Below are 22,335 nucleotides of genomic sequence, written 5' to 3' on the forward strand. Positions count from 1 at the left end.
CCAAATTGTGTATTGCTGATTCAACTTGTTAGCCAAGGTTCGTGAAGATAACCAAGAATTCTACGACTTTCAGATGAGACTGAATAATGTGACAATTAGTAATTGACTGCTATTGATTTAAAACATTACCAGGTCTTTAGGAGTTTATTCAGAAGATAACAGCTCTATGAACATTATTTCCTGGTGCCATGACTTTCTAGTTAATTACATTTACATGATTAGTTTAATCATGTAATATTAATTACAGAGAAATAATTTTATAAAATAGCATGTCATATCACTTAATCTGGCATAGCAAAGACACGACATACCTTACAGGACTATACTACCTTGAGGACTATATACTACCTTACAGGACTATATACTATATATTTGTCTTTATTATTGATCCCCATTTGCTGCTGCCAAAGCAGCAGCTACTCTTCCTGGGGTCCAGCAATATTAAGGCAGATTATACAATTTTAAAAACCTAACAATACATTCACAGATTTCACAACACACTGTGTGCCCCCAGTGCCCCCAGTACTTAATCAATGTGTATGTATAATGCATATGTCATCGTGTGTGTGTATGTATGTCTGCATGTGTCTGTGCCAATGTTTGTGTTGGTTCACAGTCCCCGCTGTTCCATAAGGTGACTTTTTAATCTGTTTTTAAATCTAATTTTACCGCTTGCTTCAGTTACTTGATGTGGAATAGAGTTCCATGTAGTCATGGCTCTATGTAGTACTGTGTGCCTCCCATAGTCTGTTCTGGACTTGGGGACTGTGAAGAGACCTCTTGTGACATGTCTTGTGGGGTATGCATGGGTGTCCGAGCTGTGTGCCGCTAGTTTAGACAGACAGCTTGGTGCGTTCAACATGTCAAAAGCTCATAAATAAAAGTAGTGATGAAGTCAATCTCTCCTTCACTTTGAGCCAGGAGAGCATGCATATTGCACATGCATATTTTTAATATTATCTCTCTCTGTACATCCAAGGACCAGCCGTGCTGCCCTGTTCTGAGCCAATTGCAATTTTCCTAAGTCCTTTTTTGTGGCACCTGACCACACAACTGAACAGTAGTCAAGGTGCGACAAAACTCGGGCCTGTAGGACCTGCCTTGTTGATAGTGTTGTTAAGAAGGTAGATCATCGCTTTATTATGGACAGACTTCTCCCCATTTTAGCTACTACTGCATCAATATGATTTGACCGTGAAAGTTCACAATCTAGGGTTATTCCAAGAAGTTTAGTCATCTCAACTTGCTCAATTTCCACATTATTTATTACAAGATTTAGTTGAAGTTCAGTGAGTGTTTTGTTCCAAATACAATGCTTTAAGTTTTAGAAATATTTAGGGCTAACTTATTCCTTGTCACCCACTCTGAAACTAACTGCAGCTCTTTGTTAAGTGTTGCAGTCATTTCAGTTGCTGTTGTAGCTGTTGTGTATAGTGTTGAGTCATCCTCATACATAGACACTCTGTCTTTACTCAAAGTCAGTGGCATGTCCTTAGTAAAAATTGAAAAAAGCAAGGGGCCTAAACAGCTACCCTGGGGAATTCCTGATTCTAACTGGATTATGTTTGAAATGCTTCCATTAAAGAACACCGTCTGTGTTCTGTTTGACAAGCAACTCTTTATCCACATTATAGCAGGGGGTGTAAAGCCATAACACATATGTTTTTCCAGCAGCAGACTATGATCGATGATGTCAAAAGCTGCACTGAAGTCTAAAAAGACAGTCCCCAATCATTTTATCATCAATTTCTCTCAGCCAATCATCAGTCATTTGTGAATGTGCTGTGCTTGTTGAATGTCCTTCCCTATAAGCGTGCTGAAATTCTGTTCTGTAGTTTACTGTGAAATAGCAATGCATCTGGTCAAACGCCATATTTTTTACTACCTTACAGGACTATATACTATATCTAGACTATATTACCTCACAGGACTATTCGACCTTACAGGACTATATATAAAGTATCCTACCTGACTATACTACCTTGCATGACTGCATACTATATATAAACTATACTACCTTACAGGACTATATATCAATCAATCAATCAAATGTATCTATAAAGCCCTTTTTACATCAGCCGATGTCACAAAGTGCTGTACAGAAACTCACCCTAAAACCCCAAAGAGCAAGCAATGCAGATGTAGAAGCACGGTGGCTAGGAAAAACCCTAGAAAGACCGGAACCTAGGAAGAAACCTACAGAGGAACCAGGCTCTGAGGGGTGGCCAGTCCTCTTCTGGCTGTGCCGGGTGGAGATTATAACAGAATATGGCCAAGGTGTTCAAATGTTCATAGATGACCAGCAGGGTCAGATAATAATAATCACAGTGGTTGTAGAGGGTGCAACAGGTCAGCACCTCAGGAGTAAATGTCAGTTTGCTTTTTATAGCCGATCATTCAGCGTTAGAGACAGCAGGTGCGTTAGAGAGAGAGTCCAAAACAGCAGGTCCGGGACAAGGTAGCATGTCCAGTGAACAGGTCAGGGTTCTATAGCCGCAGGCAGAACAGTTGAAACTGGAGCAGCAGCATGACTAGGTGGACTGGGGACAGCAAGGAGTCATCAGGCCAGGTGGTCCTGGGGAGAGAGAGAGAGAGAGAGAGAGAGAGAGAGAGAGAGAGAGAGAGAGAGAGAGAGAGAGAGAGAGAGAGAGAGAGAGAGAGAGAGAGAGAGAGAGAGAGAGAGAGAGAGAGAGAGAGAGAGAGAGAGAGAGAGAGAGAGAGAGAGAGAGAGAGAGAGAGAGAGAGAGAGAGAGAGAGAGAGAGAGAGAGAGAGAGAGAGAGAGAGAGAGAGAATTAGAGGGAGCATACTTAAATTTACACAGGACACCGGATAAGACAGGAGAAATACTCCAGGTATTAGACTGACACATAAACTATTGCAGCATAAATACTGGAGGCTGAGACAGGAGAGGTCGGGAAACACTGTGGCCCTGTCCAACGATACCCCCGAACAGGGCCAACCAGGCAGGATATAACCCCACCCACTAGAGGAATATCTTCAACCACCAACCTACTACACTGAGACAAGGCCGAGTATAGCCCCCGAATGTCTCCCCCACGGCACAAACCCGAGGGGGGCACCAACCCGGACAGGAAGATCACGTCAGTGACCCCATAATAGGGTTAGAGGCAGAGAATCCCAGTGGAGAGAGGGGAACCGGCCGCACAGAAACAGCAAGGGCCGTTCGTCCCTCCAGTGCCTTTCCATTCACCTTCACACCCATGGGCCAGATTACCCTCAATCATAGGACCTACTGAGGAGATGAGTCTTCAATAAAGACTTAAAGGTTGAGACCGAGTCTGCGTCTCTCACATGGATAGGCAGACCATTCCATAAAAATGGAGCTCTATAGGAGAAAGCCCTGCCTCCAGCTGTTTGCTGAGAAATTCTAGGCAGTAAGGAGGCCTGCGTCTTGTGACCGTAGCGTACGTGTAAGTATGTACGGCAGGACCCAATCGGAAAGATAGGTAGGAGCAAGCCCATGCAATGCTTTGCAGGTTAGCAGTTAAACCTTGAAATAAGCCCTAGCCTTAACAGGAAGCCAGTGTAGAGAGACTAGCACGGGAGAAATATAATACATTTTTTTGGTTCTAGTCAAGATTCTAGCAGCCGTGTTTAGCACTAACTAAAGTGTATTTAGTGCTTTATCCGGGTAGGCGGAAAGTAGAGCATTGCAGTAGTCTAATCTAAAAGTGACAAAAGTATGAATACATTTTTCTGCATCATTTTTGGATAAAAAGTTTCTGATTTTTGCAATGTTTTGAAGATGTAAAAAGCTGTCCTTGATCAGGGTCCAGAGAGATCAGGGTCCAGAGTTACACCAATGTCCTTCACAGTTTTATTTGAGATGACTGTACAACCATCAAGATTAATTGTCAGATCCAACAGAACATCTCTTTTGTTTCTTGGGACCTAGAACTAGCATCTCTGTTTTGTCCGAGTTTAAAAGTAAAACATTTGCCGCCATCCACTTCCTTATGTCTGAAACACAGGCTTCCAGGGAGGGCAATTTTGGGGCTTCACCATGTTTCATCGAAATGTACAGCTGTGTATCATAGCATTGAAAGTTAACATTATGTTTCCGAATGACATCACCAAGAGGTAAAATATATAGTGAAAACAATAGTGGTCCTAATACGGAACTTTGAGGAACACCAAAATGTACAGTTGATTTGTCAGAAGACAAACCATTCACAGAGACAAACTTATATCTTTCCAACAGATAAGATCTAAACCAGGCCAGAACTTGTCCGTGTAAACCGATTTGGGTTTCCAATCTCTCCAAAAGAATGTGGTGATCGATGGTATCAAAAGCAGCACTTTTCAAATAGCTTTTTCAAATATTTTTGAGAGGAATGGGAGATTCGATATGCATACATTTTCTGGGTCAAGGTTTGGCTTTTTCAAGCGAGGCTTTATTAATGCCACTTTTAGTGAGTTCCGGTGGATAGGGAGCCTTATATTATGTTCAACATAGGAGGGCCAAGCACAGGAAGCAGCTCTTTCAGTAGTTAGGTTGGAATAGGGTCCAGTATGCTGCTTGAAGGTTTTGAGGCCAAGACTATTTTCATCAATGTGCCAAGAGATATAGTACTAAAACACTTGAGTGTCTCCCTTGATCCTAGGTCCTGGCAGTGTTGTGCAGACTCAGGACAACTGAGCTTTGGAGAAATACACAGATCTAAGAGGAGTCCGTAATCTGCTTTCTAATGATCATGTTCTTTTCGTCAAAGAAGTTTGAATTTATCACTGCTGAAGTGAAAGCCATCCTCTCTTGGGGAATGCTGCTTTTTATTTAGCGTTGCGACAGTATAAACATTTAATTTTGGATTGTTCTTATTCTCCTCAATTAAGTTGGAAAAATAGGATGATCGAGCAGCAGTGAGGGCTCTTCGATACTGCACGGTACTGTCTTTCCAAGCTAGTCGGAAGACTTCCAGTTTGGTGTTGCGCCAGTTCCGTTCCAATTTTCTGGAAGCTTGCTTCAGGGCTTGGGTATTTTCTGTATACCAGGGAGCTAGTTTCTTATGACAAATGTTTTTTGTTTTTAGGGGTGCGACTGCATCTAGGGTATTACGCAAGGTTACATTGAGTTCCTCAGTTAGAGTACAAAAATTGGTTTACCACCTGACGTCCTTGGGTAGGTGGAGGGAGTCTGGAAGGGCATCTAGGAATCTTTGGATTGTCCGAGAATTTATAGCACGGTTTTTGATGATCCTTGGTTGGGGTCTGAGCAGATTATTTGTTGCGATTGCAAACGTAATAAAATGGTGGTCCGATAGTCCAGGATTATGAGGAAAACCATTAAGATCCACAATATTTATGCCATGGGACAAAACTAGGTCCACAGTATGACTGTGGCAGTGAGTAGGTCCGGAGACATGTTGGACAAAACCCACTGAGTTGATAATGGGTCCGAAAGCCTTTTGGAGTGGGTCTGTGGACTTTTCCATGTGAATATTACAGTCAGCAACATTTTTAATATTATCTGCCATGACTACAAGGTCCGATAGGAATTCAGGGAACTCAGTGAGGAACGCTGTATATGGCCCAGGAGTCCTGTAAACAGTAGCTATAAAACGTGATTGAGTAGGCTGCATAGAGTTCATGACTAGAAGCTCAAAGGACGAAAAAGCAGTCTTTTTTTTTTGTAAATTGAAATTTGCTATCGTAAATGTTAGTAACACCGCCTTTGCGGGAAGCGCGGGTGATATGATCACTAGTGTAACCAGGAGGAGATGCCTCATTTAACACAGTAAATCAGGCTTACGCCATGTTTCAGTCTGGCCAATCACATCAAGATTATGACCAGTGATTCGTTTATTGACAGTAACTGCCTTGGAAGTGAGGGATCTAACATTAAATAGCCCTATTTTAAGAAGTGAGATATCATCTCTTTCAAGAATGAAAGGAATGGAGGAGGTCTTCATTCCTGTGAGATTGCTAAAGCAAACAACGCCATGTTTAGTTTTGCCCAAACTAGATGGCACAGAAAACCTGAGGCACAGAAAACCTGAGGCACAGATGAGGTCTCAATGGGGATAGCTCAGCTGACTACACTGACTACGGTAGTGGCAGACTCCAGTAAGGTGGCGGCGTGGCAAACAGACTATACAGCTTATAGCATTATATATAGACTATACTATCTTACAGGACTATCCAACCTTACATGACTATATACTATATATAGAATATACTACCTTACCTGACTATATATAAACTATACCACCTTACAAGTCTGTACTACCTTAAAGGACTATATGCTATATAGAGACTATACTACCTTTACAGTGCTATACTACCTTACAGGACTGTATACTATATATAGAATATACTACCTAACAGGACTATATATACATTTTACTACATTTTAAGTATATACTAACTTACAAGACTATATAATATACATAGACTATACTAACTTTACAGGGCTATACTACCTTACAGGACTATACTACCTTACAAGTCTATATACTATATAGAGGATCTCTAGAGGAGATCTGCATGGAGGAATGGGCCAAAATACCAGGAACCGTGTGTGAAAACTTTGTGAAGACTTCCTACAATGTGATTTTCTGGATTTTTTTTCTTCTCATTTTGTCTGTCATAGTTGAAGTGTACCTATGATGAAAATTACAGGCCTCTCTCATCTTTTTAAGTGGGAGAACTTGCACAATTGGTGGCTGACTAAATACTTTTTTGCCCCACTGTATATACTATACTACCTTTTAAGACTATTCTGCCTTACAGAACTACATACCAGATATAGACTGCACTACCTCACAGGACTATATATTAAATATAGATTATGCTACCTTACAGGACTATTCCACCTTACAGTACTATATACTACATATAGGGACGGCAGTGTTGCCTAGTCCAAGTAACCGAAAGGTTGCAAGTTCGAATCCCCGAGCTGACAAGGTGCAAATCTGTCATTCTGCCCCTGAACAAGGCAGTTAACCCACTGTTCCTCTGTCATTGAAAATAAGAATTTGTTCTTAACTGACTTGCCTCATTAAATAAAGGTAAAATAAATATATACTATACTACCTTACAGGACTATACTACTTTACATGATTATATACTGTATATATACTAACTTTCATGACTATACTACCTTAGAGGACTATATACTACCTTGCAGGACTATATACTATATATAGAACTATGCTACCTTATAAGAGTATACTGTCTTACAGGACTACACACCAGATATAGACTACACTACCTAACAGGACTATATACTAAATATAGATTATGCTACCTTACAGGATTATACTACCTTACAGGACTATATGTAGACTATACTACCTTACAGGACCATACTACCTTACAGGACTATATATAGACTTATAGAGTAGACTATACTTCCTTACGGGACTATACTACCTTACAGGACTATATACTATATATAGAGTAGACTATACTTCCTTACAGGACTAGATATAGACTATACTACCTTACTATACTACCTTACAGGACTATACTACCTTACAGGGCTATATACTATATATAGAGTAGACTATACTTCCTTACAGGACTATACTTCCTTTCAGGACTAGATACTATATATAGAGTAGACTATACTTCCTTACAGGACTATACTTCCTTTCAGTACTATATACTATATGTAGAGTAGACTATACTTCCTTACAGTACTATACTTCCTTTCAGGACTATATACTATATGTAGAGTAGACTATACTTCCTTACAATACTACATACTATATATAGACTATACTACCTTACATGACTATACTAACTCACAGGACCGTACTAATTTACAGGACTATATACTGTGTATAAACTATTCTACTGTACAGGAACATAGACTATATTTAGACTACACTACCTTTCAGGACTATATGTAGACTATGCTACCTTACATGATTATACTAACTTACAGGACTATATACTATATATGGACTACACTACCTAACATGACTATATACTATATATATATACTATACTACCTAACAGGACTACACATAGACTATTCTACCTTACAGGACAATATATAGACTACACTACCTTACAGTACTATACTACCTTACAGGAATATTTACTATATATAGACTATACTACCTTCCAGGACTATACATATACAATACTACCTTACATAAGTATATACTATATATAGACTATTCTACCTTGCATGACTATATACTATATATAGACTACACTACCTTACAGGACTATACTATCTGACAGGACTATAGATATACTATGCTACCTTATAGGACTATATATAGACTATACTACCTTACAGGACTACACTACCTTCCAGGACTATGAACTATACAGTCCCCTTGGAAAGTTTGCAGATCCCTTGACTTAAATATATCATTATCCTCAGAAATCTACACACAAAACCCCATAATGACAAATCGAAAACAGGTTTTTAGACATGTTTGGAAATTCATAAAAAATAAAAACAGATACCTAATTTACATAAGAATTCATACCCTTTGGTCTGAGACTCGAAATTGAGCTCAGGTGCATCCTGTTTCCATTGATAGTCCTTGAGATGGTTCTACAACTTGATTGGAGTCCACCTGTGGTAAATTAAATTGATTGGACATGATTTGGAAAGAAACACACCTACAGTGGCTTGTGAAAGTATTCACCTCCTTGACATTTTTCCTATTTTGTTGCCTTACAACCTGGAATTCAAATGTATTTTTTTGGGGGGGTTGTATCATTTGATTTACACAACATGCCTACCCCTTTGAAGATGCGAAATATTTTTTATTGTGAAACAAACAAGAAATAATAAAAAAAAACAATTGACTTGAGCTTGCATAACTATTCACCCCCCAAAGTCAATACTTTGTAGAGCCACCTTTTGCATCAGTTACAGCTGCAAGTCTCTTGGGGTATGTCTCTATAAGCTTGGCACATTTTGCCACTGGGATTTTTTCCCATTCTTCAAGGCAAAACTGCTCCAGCTCCTTCAAGTTGGATTGGTTCCGCTGGTGTAAAGACATCTTTAAGTCATAACACAGATTCTCAACTGGATTGAGGTCTGGTCTTTGACAAGGCCATTCCAAGACATTTAAATGTTTCCCCTTAAACCACTTGAGTGTTGCTTTAGCAGTATGCTTATGTTCATTTTCCTTCTGGAAGGTGAACCTCCGTCCCAGTCTCATATCTCTGGAAGACTGAAACAGGTTTCCCTCAAGAAGTTCCCTGTATTTAGCCATCCATCATCATCTGACCAGTTTCCCAGTCCCTGCCGATAAAAAACATCCCCACAGCATGATGCTTCCACCACCATGCTTCACTGTGGGGATGGTGTTCTCAGGGTGATGAGAGGTGTTGGGTTTACGCCAGACAGCGTTTTCCTTGATGGTCAAAAAGCTCAATTGTAGTCTTATCTGACCAGAGTACCTTCTTCCATATGTTTTGGGAGTCTCCCACATGCCTTTTGGCGAACACCAAACGTGTTTTTTTTTTTTTTTCTTTAAGCCATGGCTTTTTGCTGGCCACTCTTCCATAAATCCCCACTCTGTGGAGTGTACGGCTTAAAGTGGTCTTATGGACAGATACTCCAATCGCCGCTGTGGAGCTTTGCAGCTCCTTCAAGGTTATCTTTGGTCTCTTTGTTGCCTCGCTGATTAATGCCCTCCTTGCCTGGTCCATGAGTTTTGGTGGGCGGCCTTATCTTGGCAGATTTGTTGTGGTGCCATATTCTTTCCATTTAAAAAAAAAATGGATTTAATGGTGCTCCGTGGTATGTTCACCACTTGCTTGGTGGTGCCCTATGTGGTGCCCTATGTGGTGCCCTATGTGGTGCCCTATGTGGTGCCCTATGTGGTGCCCTATTTGGTGCCCTATGTGGTGCCCTATGTGGTGCCCTATGTGGTATTGAAGTCCCAGTGGCCTTTCAGAACCAGTGTATATATACTGAGTTCATGTGACACTTAAATAAAGTCCACCTGTGTGCAATCTAACTAATTGTGTGACTTTTGAAGGTAATTGGTTGCACCAGATCTTATTTAGGGGCTTCATAGCAAAGGGGGTGAATACATATGCATGCACCTCTTTTCCGTTTATTTATTTTTGGAATATTTTTAAACAAGTAATTTTTTTCATTTCACTTCACCAATTTGGACTATTTTGTGTATATCCATTACATGAAATCCAAATAAAAATCAGTTTTAATTACAGGTTGTAAAGAAACAAAATAGGAAAAATGCCAAGGGGGATGAATACTTTTGCAAGGCACTGTATCTATATAAGGTCCCACAGTTGACAGTGCATGTCAAAGCAAAAACCAAGCCATGAGGTCGAAGGAATTGTCTGTAGAGCTGGATTGTGTCAAGGCACAGATCTGAGGAAGCGTACCAAAAAATGTCTGCAGCATTGAAGGTCCCCATGAACACGGTGGCATTCATCATTCTTAAATGGAGGAATTTTGGAACCACCAAGACTCTTCCTAGAGCTGGCCGCCCGGCCAAACTGAGCAAAAGGTCTTGGTCAGGGAGATAACCAAGAACCCAATGGTTACTCTAACAGAGCTCCAGAGTTCCTCTGTGGAGATGAGAGAACCTTCCAGAAGGACAACCATCTCTGCAGCACTTCACCAATCAGGCCTTTAAGGTAGACTGGCCAGACGGAAGCCAGTCCTCAGTAAAAGGCACATGACAGCTCGCTTGGAGTTTGCAAAAAGACACCTAAAGACCCTCGGACCATGAGAAACAAGATTCCCCGGTCTGATGAACCCAAGATTGAACTCTTTGGCCTGACTGCCAAGTGTCACGTGTGAAGGAAACCTGGCACCATCCATACGGTGAAGCATGGTGGTGGCAGACTCATGCTGTGGGGATGTTTTTCAGCGGCAGGGACTGGGAGACTAGCCAGGATCAAGGTGAAGATGAACGGTGCAAAGTACGGGAGAATGGGAGAAACTCCCCAAATACAGGTGTGCCAAGCTTGTAGAGTCATACCCAAGAAGACCCGAGGCTGTAATCGCTGTCAATGTTGCTTCAACAAAGTACTGAATATTGGGTCTAAATACTTATGTAAATGTGATATTTCAGTTGATTTATTTTTAATACATTTGCACAAATGTCTACAAACTTGTTTTTGCTTTGTCATTATTGGGTATGCAGATTGATGGGGGGGGGGGGGACGACGACTATGTATTACATTTTAGAATAAGGCTGTAACTGTAGGAGCGAAACTCATGCCAATGATTACATTTCCAGTATTCAGACTGACCACTTTGAAGCGTTGAGACAGAAAAACATATATAACGAATAAGACATAAGTGAGCAGAATATCTGCTGAGCTCAGATAAATGGACAGAGCTAGATAAACATAGTTGACCATTAGACAACAGTAAAAATATATTGTCAGCAGAAAAGACATATGGAATTCATCACCAGACATGTAGAAATTGCATGTCAGCAGGAAAGGTATATGAAGCTGATAACCAATCATGTAGAAACAGGATGTCAGCAGAAAATGTAACAAAGAAACCATGGTTGTACTGATCTAGGATCATCGGAAAATAACTAATACTGGAGACATATGTATGCAATAAATGTATGATTTTTTTGTATCAAGATAATGGTGGCGCAAGGCCAAGGGGACTTATTCATATACATACAAGGGAGTGACTATATGTGTTATGTTAAGAAGGAAAACTAGACAGAGCTCTGTGATGAGAAAGGGGGGTTGTTCCATGGAATTGCTTATCTCTGTTACTTTGTAATGAAGTCTAATTGAATTTACAAGTTCCGGTATCTGTGAAATATTTTGAGTCAATATTCCACAACATAAACTAACAAAATGTGGAAAAAGTCAAAGGGTCTGAATACTTTCCGAAAGCCCTGTATACAGACTATACTACCTTACAGGACGTTTACTATACACTTTCTTTTTACAGTAACTGTATACAGACTATACTACCTTACAGGATGTTTACTATACACTTTCTTTTTACAGTAACTGCATACAGACTATACTACCTTACAGGATGTTTACTATACACTTTCTTTTTACAGTAACTGTATACATTTTACAGTAATATCCCTTTCATACACATACCAAAATCCCACTAATTTACCATGCCTGCATTCTTATACCACTTTTAGTTTTTCTAACCAGGTAACATTTTTATGCGAGTAAAGCACATGTCGGATAAAACATGTCAAGACAGGCTTGATGGAAACAGCTAATTTGTCGGTAAACTTTCCAAATGTCGACAAAACAAAATACTCTAGACAAGATGGGATCGTTGTTTGTCAAATTAATTATGTGAGAAAGGGCAGTGGAAACTCTTATGTGCAAATATTGATATAATAACCATCATAGGGAAGTAAACTTGGAGTCACGTGATGACATGGTGTTTGGTCCTCCTCCTACGACTCAGAAAAGCATGTCGTTTATTAGGCTACAGATGCAATAAGTTATGATGAACTTTACAGGGTGGTGAAAGTGTAAGGTGATGAGCTTCATGCTCTTTTCCAATAAATATCGAGGGTCTTATTCTGGTGACATGATGATCAATGCTTGGATGCCGTTTGACAAACAAAAATGCTCTTTTGTCAATAAGAATCTCATCATGTAGACACTGTATCTGCGATAGAGCGTACATGCCAATACCTGAGTGGGTACATTCGTTATATGTGACAAAACCATCAGTAGAGTTGAAAATGCAATCGAAACCCATTTAACTTGTATGTTTTATTCTGTACATGGTAATTTAACTACAAAAGTGACTTTTATGTGCCTTCCATCCTAACACACAGCCTTTTATCAGCAACAAGTCAATTTGATGGAAACAAGTCAGGTGGGAAAATTTGCATATTTTGTTACGGGCATTTTAGACTATTCACGTCTGTCTCCAGTTGAATGGAAACCTAGCTTATGAAAGGTGTAGAAAGCATGGGAAATAAAAAACACCTAAACACCTAGTCATGGTTCCTGCCTTTTCACAGAGCCTGTAAACAAAAGACAGAAATCTGTGTGAATGTTTCTCTTTGCTTTTTTTGCAGGTAAATGAATTAACACTTAATTGTTTAACTCCTCCCTAATTTGAAATGCAAACAGCCCCCATGGTTTAAAAACACTCTCCACCCCTCGAATTTTGCCAGTTACCCACTGATATGTATAAAGGGGTATTATACCTGCAAGAAAGTGGTAAATAAATGCTTGATGGGGTTAGCTCGGCTGCATCTCTCCTCTCACTTCAGGTCTCCATGTCTTTCAGCCAGAGACATGTAGCACTCCTTCAGGCTGTCCACAAACACCTTCAGTCCACACTGTCTCCGCCTCCTTTTCATGGCCTCTGTGTTCCTGCTTCTCTCCTTTCTCTCTCGTCTCTGCTGTTTCCAACTGTTCAACCTCTCCCCTCCCTCCGTGGTCCCTCTGTTCTCCTCCGTTCTCTCTTTCTCCTCCACCTTTTCCCCTCCTGGCTTCTTCTTCTTTCTCCTCTGATGCCGATGGGTTGTGTGCTGTCCTTGTGAACTCCTCTGGACGTTGAGAAACCAGACCATTGACAACACAATAATAATATGGTCAATCAATATCTATGGTCAGGAATAATACAGTGATTAGATGTAAAGGAGAGAATCTCAACATGCATAAGAAAGACATTATGTAAGTGTAGTTGGTTTAATAGTTGGTAACGTTAGTTCTACTAATGAATGGATCTCACCTGTTTTCTAGGACAGTAGCGGCCCAGTGAGCACAGGATTTCTCTCTTGAGCCTCTCTAGCTTAAAGAGCCTAATGAGTCTGGTATGGCTACACATCATGTTGTAAATAAACTGTCTTTCCTACAAAAACAATGTGACCAGAGCAATGATTTAGATGGAAGGAAGTCAAGAGTAGATTTTTCGAAGAAACGGTGGATTGTTCAGGATATTGTAAATACTCACGTTATCCTTCTCACATTCAGGCATTTCCCCTGTGCAGCTTTTATGAGACAATTTTAATGATTCAGTGATGTTGTTCTCCTAGGAGTGAGAGAAGAGATCTCAGTTTAACACAGTTTAAAATCCATAAACTCTATTCATCTCAATGGCAAAATGAAAACTCATTGTCCATCATGTTACTTACAAGGTTCTGAAGGAGCAGGGAGATGACAGACTCGTAGTCCTCAGCGATCTCTCTCATAGTCCGGTTGCTGTCACAAGACAACACCAGAGGTAGCAGCATGAGAGAAAAGACAGAGGTGCCAAGAAGATGCTGTGTGTGTGTGTGTGGGTGTGAGAGAGAGAGAGAGAGAGACATACAGAGAGAGAGAGAGACATACAGAGAGAGAGAGAGAGAGAGAGAGAGAGACATACAGAGAGAGAGAGAGAGAGAGAGAGAGAGACAAAGAGAGAGAGACAGAAAGGTGTACAAAAATCAGTCTTGTAGCATTATTCACACCAGTTAAAATAAGACGTTTTTGTCTTGACCTATTCATACTTTACCAATCCAGGTGAGTGCCATTGAGTTCTTTTTTTTTTTACAAGGGATCTCTGGTCTGGCAGTAGCCTAGCCTACTGTGGAACTACAGACGGATGGTCGCATGTTTTATGAATTCATGTTTTATGAATTATAAAAAAAATGACATGCTATTCTATAAAATAATTTCTCCGTAATTAATGTTACCTGATTGAGCTAATCATGTAAATGTAATTAACTAGAGAGTCGGGGCGCCACAAAATAATATTTATAGAGCTGTTATCTTCCGAATAAACTCTGAAAGACCTAGTAATATTTTACATCAATAGCAGTCAATATTAATCAGCACCTTAATTCAGTCTCATCTGAAAGTTGTCTATTCTTGGTTATCTGCAAGAATCCTGGCTAACAAGTTGAATCAGCAATACAAAATTGGGTTTAATTATTTATCTACTAAATACCTAACTAATCACACAGAATTACACATACAGATAATTAATCAACTTGATTACAAATTCCGTCATAAAGGAAAACGTCCCTAGCGGGCGGAACAGATATGACAGCTTGTTACACAAAAGAAAAGGGGCTGGGTTTGAGTGAAAGAGCGGGAAGACTGAGGAACAAAGGGAGAAGCTATGCTATCATAAATACAGTATCTTATGCATTCTAAATTACCGCCCATTTGGAAAAGGAAAATACAATAAATATTTACTCTGAGCTGCGCTTCGGTAGGTTGGTGGTAGATGGAAGGCCGTGTTGCCCAACCGAGTCCTTTGAAGAATGTCTCTGTCTTGTCAATTGGATGCGTTGTAGTAACGTCGTTGTGTGATAGACGGGATACTCTGTCTGTTCCTTCCTAACCTGCGTTTGCATCTGCTGTTGCTAACTCAACGGCTAGGAGGTATCACTTCTGTTGTGAATAAGAGTTCAAAGTTCATACCATTCGCAACCAAAGCTCACGCTGATGTTGGCTTCGTTCTGTAGTTATTATCTGAACCATTCTGACATCGGACCGTCGTCCTCACGTCCCCGGAACAGGAGATCACATTGTCGTCAAGGTTTTATATAAGAAGGGAGAGGAGGGCGTGTTTGAAAAGTTTTATAGTCCGTGTCCCTTCACAGGGGAGGGCCACTGATTGAGCATAGCCCTAACCTTATGAAAACCCAAATCTCACATTTTAGAAGCTAAAATCACATTTCATCCCATCACGAATAATTTCATATTTAAACATTTAAATTGAACAACAATTCCATGTTAATCTGATAACTCTGATGTATAGACTTTCCACTGTAGAGTTTATGTAATCTTATCATTGATGAGAATGTCTCAGATGACAACCGAACTGACATCATATTCATTAAGTACCACCGCACATGTTCAATTGGTCAGACTACCAGAATATAGTTAATTTCCCCCGACCTTCTGATGTTCCCAGAATCTCTATGTTACCCAAAAGGGTTTGCAAATGTCACATCAGTAGGGTAGAGAGAGGAAAAAGGGGGTAAGAGGTATTTATGACTGTCATAAACCTACCCCCAGGCCAACGTCATGACAGCACCTTTGTTTGCTTACACAAAAGCCTAGACTAGAGCATTATAATGATAGGCTATTTTGTCAGGACTGCTTTTAACAATATCAGCGTTCTATGGAAAATAATGAACTCTGTGGAATGTGTGTCGGGCCCTCATACCACCCTCATGGAGTCTGTTTCTGACCATTTGAGCAGACACATGCACATTTGTGGCCTGCTGGAGGTCATTTTGCAGGGCTCTGGCAGTGCTCCTCCTGCTCCTCCTTGCACAAAGGCGGAGGTAGCGGTCCTGCTGCTGGGTTGTTGCCCTCCTATGGCCTCCTCCACATCTCCTGATGTACTGGCCTGTCTCCTGGTAGTGCCTCCATGCTCTGGACACTACGCTGACAGACACAGCAAACCTTCTTGCCACAGCTCGCATTGATGTGCCATCCGGGATGAGTTGCACTACCTGAGCCACTTGTGTGGGTTGTAGACTCCGTCTCATGCTACCACTAGAGTGAAAGCACCGGCAGCATTCAAAAGTGACCAAAACATCAGCCAGGAAGCATAGGAACTGAGAAGTGGTCTGTGGTCACCACCTGCAGAACCACTCCTTTATTGGGGGTGTCTTGCTAATTGCCTATAATTTCCACCTGTTGTCTATTCCATTTGCACAACAGCATGTGAAATGTATTGTCAATCAGTGTTGCTTCCTAAGTGGACAGTTTGATTTCACAGAAGTGTGATTGAAGTTACATTGTGTTGTTTAAGTGTTCCCTTTCATTTTTGAGCAGTGTATCCACAGTGTCCACATGATGAGGTTGGAATAATAATGTGAAATTGTGAAAATTATGATAATGCTTTTTTAGTGTAAGAACAGTTTGAAAAGACCTGACATTTCAGCCTGTTTTGTGGGATGGAGTTTTGGCCTGCCTGGTGACATCACCAGGTGATCAATTACTCAATAGACCAATAAGAAAGAGTTCCAAATAGGGCTGGGCGATATGGCCTGACAATCATCAAACATTTTTACACGAGGGATTCACAATATATAGATGTTGTTATAACGTTTTCTCTAAGTAAGCTTTGTTGCACGATTAAAAAAAGTCAATACACTGCATGTAAAATTATACCTAATCTGACTATAGGCCTTCCACAACCATAAGGTAAAACAATTAAATTATACCTAACCTGACTATAGGCCTTCCACAACCATAAGGTAAAAAAAAAAAAATTATCAAAATAGTTTTAACCTGCTTTTTAAAATGAATCACTGATCTGGCTTTCAAAACTGTCTATGAAAATGCAATGTTTGACAACAATTTCACCAGAACGATGCACAACGCACATCGGCTCAAAACAATGACCAACTTCTTGTAGCAGGCGTTATAGAAAATGAACACAGATCTCAAACAATCTCTCAAGCCAATGTGCTAGTGAGTAGCCAGCTTATCTTTAAATATAAAGTCTACTTGGATCTATTCTGAATAAAAAATATAAAAACCCAACATGCAACAATTTAAAAGATTTTACTGAGTTACATTTCATATAAGGGAATCAGTCAATTTAAATAAATTCATTAGGCCTGATTCTATGAATTTCACATGACAGGGAATACAGATATGCATCTGTTGGTCACAGATACCTTAGAAAAAAAGGTAGGGTGCGTGGATCAGAAAAACAGTCAGTATCTGGTGTGACCACTCGTTTACAATTGTAGAGCAACACATCTCCTTCACATAGAGTTGATCAGGCTGTTGATTGTGGCCTGTGGATTGTTGTCCCACTCCTCTTCAATGGCTGTGAGAATTTGCTGGATATTGGCTGGAACTGGAACACGCTGTCGTACACGTTGATCCAGAGCATCCCAAACATGCTCAATGGGTGACACGTCTGGTGAGACTGCAGACCATGGAATAAGTTTTCAGCTTCCAGGAACTGTGTACAGATATTTGTGACATGGGGCCGTGCATTATCGTGCTGAAACATGAAGTGATAGTGGCAGATGAATGGCGTGCCAATGGGCCTCAGGATCTCGTCACGGTTTCTCTGTCCATTTAAATTGCCATTGATAAAATGCAATTGTGTTCATTGTCTGTAGCTTATGCCTGCCCATACCATAGCCCCACTGCCACCATGGGGCACTGCTTTCACAACGTTGACATCAGCAAACCGCTCACCCCACACGAAGCCATACACATGGTCTACGGTTATGCGGCCGATTGGACATACTGCCAAATTCTCTGAAGTGACTTTGGAGGTGGCTTATTGTAGAGAAATTAACATTAAATTATCTGGCAACAGCTCTGGTGGACATTCCTGCAGTCAGCATGCCAGTTGCACGCTCCCTCGAAACTTGAATCTGTGGCATTGTGTTCTGTGACAAAACTGCACATTTTAGAGTGGCCTTTAATTTTCCCAAGGTGCACCTGAGTAATGATCATCAAGATGCTTATTTTACAGAATGAGAACAGGTTGCCAATTCCTGACATAAATTAGTCTTTGTATGCTCATTGCACATTTCTAAATCACAGACTAGACATCTGGCACATGACAGTCTGTGGCGAAAATGCTGCTAGCGGTACCGCAGTGCCGCGCATGACAGAAACTGAGCCTTAATCTTCCACAGTCATGTTCATTGATACTCTTGTTTTTGTAGGGTCTGCTCTGTTCTACATTTTGGGAGTTTAGATATATAAAAAGGGTATTTCTAGAAAGGTTGTGCTCTCATCTATTACAGTAAAATATTGTCTAAATATTGTCACACCTACCATATGACCGATTCTGTAGGACCAAACCTTAAGTGCAAATAGCGAGTTCCAACTGCTTGTTGTCTGTCAGAGAGGAAGAAGCTATCTTTCGCTGTTGTTGTTGTGACTGGCAGGGGGAGGGGCTTTGTTTGTGTGTGTGTGTGTGTGTGTGGGAAGGTGCACAGTCCACACAGTACAGAAGGAGAGGGGCTTGGTGTCTGTGGAGTGGGAAGGTGCACAGTGCACACAGTACAGAATGAGGAGGGGCTTCGTGTCTGTGGAGTGGGAAGGTGCACAGTGCACACAGCACAGAAGGAGGAGGGGCTTGGTGTCTGTGGAGTGGAAAGGTGCACAGTGCACACAGCACAGAAGGGGGAGGGGCTTGGTGTCTGTGGAGTGGGAAGGTGCACACAGCACAGAAGGAGGAGGGGCTTGGTGTCTGTGGAGTGGGAAGGTGCACAGTGCACACAGCACAGAAGGGGGAGGGGCTTGGTGTCTGTGGAGTGGGAAGGTGCACAGTGCACACAGTACAGAAGGAGGAGGGGCTTGGTGTCTGTGGAGTGGGAAGGTGCACAGTGCACACAGCACAGAAGGGGGAGGGGCTTGGTGTCTGTGGAGTGGGAAGGTGCACAGTGCACACAGTACAGAAGGAGGAGGGGCTTGGTGTCTGTGGAGTGGGAAAGTGCACAGTGCACACAGCACAGAAGGGGGAGGGGCTTGGTGTCTGTGGAGTGGGAAGGTGCACAGTGCACACAGCACAGAAGGGGGAGGGGCTTGGTGTCTGTGGAGTGGGAAGGTGCACAGTGCACACAGTACAGAAGGAGGAGGGGCTTGGTGTCTGTGGAGTGGGAAAGTGCACAGTGCACCCAGCACAGAAGGGGGAGGGGCTTGGCGTCTGTGGAGTGGGAAGGTGCACAGTGCACACAGCACAGAAGGAGGAGGGGCTTGGTGTCTGTGGAGTGGGAAGGTACACAGTACACACAGCACAGAAGGAGGAGGGGCTTGGTGTCTGTGGAGTGGGAAGGTGCACAGTGCACACAGCACAGAAGGAGGAGGGGCTTGGTGTCTGTGGAGTGGGAAGGTGCACAGTGCACACAGTACAGAAGGAGGAGGGGCTTGGTGTCTGTGGAGTGGGAAGGTGCACAGTGCACACAGTACAGAAGGAGGAGGGGCTTGGTGTCTGTGGAGTGGGAAGGTGCACAGTGCACAGAAGGAGGAGGGGCTTGGTGTCTGTGGAGTGGGAAGGTGCACAGTGCACACAGTACAGAAGGAGGAGGGGCTTGGTGTCTGTGGAGTGGGAAGGTGCACAGTGCACACAGTACAGAAGGAGGAGGGGCTTGGTGTCTGTGGAGTGGGAAGGTGCACAGTGCACACAGCACAGAAGGAGGAGGGGCTTGGTGTCTGTGGAGTGGGAAGGTGCACACAGTACAGAAGGAGCAAAGGAGACAAGACGAAGAACAACAAAAAACGCAAATTAAAAAAATATATTCTTACGATAAAGGCATTTGGAACATCGTGCTAAAATATTAATTTAATTATTTAGATATCGCCCAGCCCTAGTTCCAAACCGCTCTGCCAATAACAGCAATGGTTTTCAGTTTCCCACTTCTATCTTGAAAAATTGCTCTTAGCTAAGAAGCTATTTTTGTTAACTTTTGACCATTTTACAATTACAGTAAGGTACATTCTTGTTATCCAGAAATAATTTGATATTGAGATAAAACAGCTGCATTGGACCTTTAACTGACTCCAATAGCTTTCACTCTCCATCCTGTGGATTACAGAAAGTGCTGCAGTAGCCTTGTGGACTCGCTAACGAGGGGCTATGTCCCAATTATCTCCATCCTCCCAATGTGTGCACTTGTTCCCTTCACTTCTCTGATTTGAAAGGAAATGACTGGTATAAGAAATATGGTGGAAACTCCCACTATCCCATGCCTCCGATGCACCAATGCTTCTCGATCTGTGGGAAGTAGGCTAGTGCACAAGGGTAGCCCTACACTTCAGGCTAAAGGAGATAGTTTTGGGAGGCACACAGTTTCCATCCGCTAGCAGCCCCGTCAGATAAGCATAGCAACGGGAAGTAGGGGTGCTGAGGTGTTGCTCTGAAATAAATAAATAACAAATCCCCACCAAATTAGTGCACTAGGTCTATATTACTCCTGTATGAGCAGAGAAAAATACAAAGTACTTTTGGCTTGCCTATTTTGCACTTTATTTCGGCATTAATACGTATCACATATCAGTTTGCAAACAATGTTGAAAAAAATGGAGTTAATAAAACCGCATACAAACATGGTCTCTTTTTGCTTTCTGGAGTAAATAAGCTCCAAAATGCAGGTGTTCCAGCCTTGCTTTCTGGGGTAAATAAGCTCCAAAATGCAGGTGTTCCAGCCTTGCTTTCTGGAGTAAATAAGCTCCAAAATGCAGGTGTTCCAGCCTTGCTTTCTGGGGTAAATAAGCTCCAAAATGCAGGTGTTCCAGCCTTGCTTTCTGGAGTAAATAAGCTCCAAAATGCAGGTGTTCCAGCCTTGCTTTCTGGAGTAAATAAGCTCCAAAATGCAGGTGTTCCAGCCTTGCTTTCTGGGGTAAATAAGCTCCAAAATGCAGGTGTTCCAGCCTGGCTCAGTGCTTTCTGTGGTGATGGGTCAGCAAGCGGAATATACGGAGGGATTGGTAATGTTCTCTTAGTTGCGCCGTGATTGGCTCAGTGTTTTGTCACTTATGGGGACACTACGTCACCGCCAAGTTTAAGGGTAGAGCTCGAAAATTCAATCCCATTGCGTGCTGCCATAAAGTTACATTAGAAGTGCCCATCCAAGAAGACTCAAGGTCATTGGCCACAGATACAATTATGTCAAATCACATCTACTGTAGCTTTGATTGGACTACTTTCAAATTCTTAGCTAGCAGTCATCATCATGAATCAAATTGACAATCTACTGGCAAATCCTTTTTAATCCTTGTCATATGAAGACAAAAATAATGAAGAGAAATTTTAGATAAAACGTATCGGGGGTCATCGGCCATTGGACATAAACATTACACAACAAGTTGGAAATCGCAAATTCAACAATGAGTGGATTTGAAGGAATATTTGGCTAACTACAAGCATTGCAAAGCAGTCCCTAGCCTGCTATTCCGTGGAGTGGCTGTGTGGTCCCAAGTCTGGGATTAAGGGTCTCTTTTCCAAGCATAATCATAATGATAAACGTTCAACATTGGCTATGCTGATTTGTACCACGCTCAAAACAACTGTTAACTCGGAACTGCGAAATCTGACTTCATTGAGTTCAAGACAACTGGGAACTGGGGGAAAATATGTTTTGAACGGTCATCCAACTCAGAATTGTACATCTGGAACTCGGACGTCTTTCTAGAGCTACAACCTGAAGATCACTGATGTCATCATGATTCGACCTTGTTTTTTTCCAGAGCTCCCAGTTGTCTTGAAAGCACCATAAATCCAAAGAATGCCAGACTTTGATGACAAAGTTGGATGACTAAATTTGCCCACAAAGGACCGCCGCACCACTCTCCTGTTCAAGTGAGTAGAGCACGACAAGGTGAGTCCAAAATTGTCTTGTATGCTGCTGCATAAATGATGTAATATGCAAGGCAAAGATATATTGTAGCTAAGAAAGTAGTACTATGTGTACAGTACC

At 41.6% G+C, this 22,335-nt stretch overlaps 1 protein-coding gene across 2 annotated transcripts in view; it reads right to left on the reverse strand.

Annotated features, from left to right (window-relative positions):
* Positions 1 to 2,275: 2,275 nt before the first annotated feature.
* The window catches only part of LOC139366674 (uncharacterized), a 33,835-nt gene continuing 13,775 nt past the window's right edge, over positions 2,276 to 22,335 (reverse strand). Inside the window, exons 2-6 of one of the 2 annotated variants that reach the window (XM_071104357.1) lie at positions 14,074 to 14,202; positions 13,893 to 13,970; positions 13,671 to 13,790; positions 13,141 to 13,485; positions 2,276 to 2,575 (exon numbers count right to left, since the gene is read on the reverse strand). In XM_071104357.1, coding sequence (XP_070960458.1) covers positions 13,198 to 13,485; positions 13,671 to 13,790; positions 13,893 to 13,970; positions 14,074 to 14,202 — 615 coding nt within the window. In that variant the 3' untranslated portion in view covers positions 2,276 to 2,575; positions 13,141 to 13,197. The remainder of the gene's footprint in view (positions 2,576 to 13,140; positions 13,486 to 13,670; positions 13,791 to 13,892; positions 13,971 to 14,073; positions 14,203 to 22,335) is intronic. The other variant, XM_071104358.1, reaches the window with a different exon arrangement.

Source organism: Oncorhynchus clarkii, chromosome 15, assembly GCF_045791955.1.
Source record: "Oncorhynchus clarkii lewisi isolate Uvic-CL-2024 chromosome 15, UVic_Ocla_1.0, whole genome shotgun sequence".
Taxonomy (NCBI): Eukaryota; Metazoa; Chordata; class Actinopteri; order Salmoniformes; family Salmonidae; genus Oncorhynchus; species Oncorhynchus clarkii.